Source organism: Penaeus monodon, chromosome 28 (genome assembly GCF_015228065.2).
Source record: "Penaeus monodon isolate SGIC_2016 chromosome 28, NSTDA_Pmon_1, whole genome shotgun sequence".
NCBI lineage: Eukaryota > Metazoa > Arthropoda > Malacostraca > Decapoda > Penaeidae > Penaeus > Penaeus monodon.
The window spans coordinates 18,368,378-18,369,360 of record NC_051413.1 but is presented as its reverse complement, the minus strand read 5'-3'; the positions used below and the strand labels follow the sequence as shown (position 1 = coordinate 18,369,360).

General features: G+C 41.7%; 1 protein-coding gene across 1 annotated transcript in view; it reads left to right on the top strand.

The window, feature by feature from the left end:
- Nucleotides 1-983, top strand: part of LOC119591408 (glycine-rich RNA-binding protein blt801-like) — a 13,827-nt gene that overhangs the window by 6,762 nt on the left and 6,082 nt on the right. Inside the window, exon 4 of the mRNA XM_037940150.1 lies at nucleotides 656-706. Coding sequence (XP_037796078.1) covers nucleotides 656-706 — 51 coding nt within the window. The remainder of the gene's footprint in view (nucleotides 1-655; nucleotides 707-983) is intronic.

Here is a 983-nt window from a genome sequence, read left to right as displayed (position 1 = left end):
GATTTTCGTGGAGTAACTCAGCGGAGCCCAAGGTCGCCGCTTCTTTGTTTCCCTCGGCTGAGGGAGTATAAAGCCTCCGCTCTTCCGGCGTGTTGGCAGTTGCTTCTCAACGTTTTCAACACTCAACATGTTTGTCAAAAAGAAACGGTTTTTCATCCCTCTCTCTATATTCACCTCTATATTTGTCCTCTCTTTTTATGTTTACATATATCTTTCTCTCTCCCTTAGTTTTCGTTGGTGTGAAAATAAATAGTGAAATCAAATTATTTTTGATATAGTAAAATCCTTTAGCACGGTCTGAAATTAAAGGAACTCAATGATTGCAAATATAGATTTTTTTTTCACTCAGGTCCGCGCACTCTTCACCGTCATGGTCCTGGCCCTCGTGGTCGCCTTCGCCGCCGCCGGTCACTTCGGCGGAGGTGGATTTGGTGGACACTCTGGTGGATTTGGCGGTGGAAAATCCGGTGGATTCACAGAGGAGGATTCGGAGTGGATTTGGAGTAATCTTTCTTATCGTTTGAACGGAAAATTGATTCTATCGAGCGATCACATGACAAGGTTCCAATTCGATAGAAATTTTTGAAGAGCATCAGATGCCAAAGCTTTCTAACGAACTCCGGCATTTCCACAGTGACACAGAGGCTTCGGCGAGGTTTCGGAGGATTCGGAGGCGGACACGGAGGGTTCGGACGTGGATCTGGAGGTAAATATAGTACTACATATTGTCTTATTTTAAACTGTCAGTAATCCTTGTTACTGCATCTTTCAACTTACTAATGTGTCTCTTATCACTTTCAGGATATGGACGGTAATCCATGACTTCGCACCAACCATCTTGGCCAAGAAGATAATAAAATTGTTATAAAATACATGTTTTACTCTTTTCCTAAGAAGTATACAAAAAGGAATCTTAAAATATGCCGCCAATTTCTCTATCTGATTATTATATAGCGAGAGATAGACAGAATATGCAGTTAGAT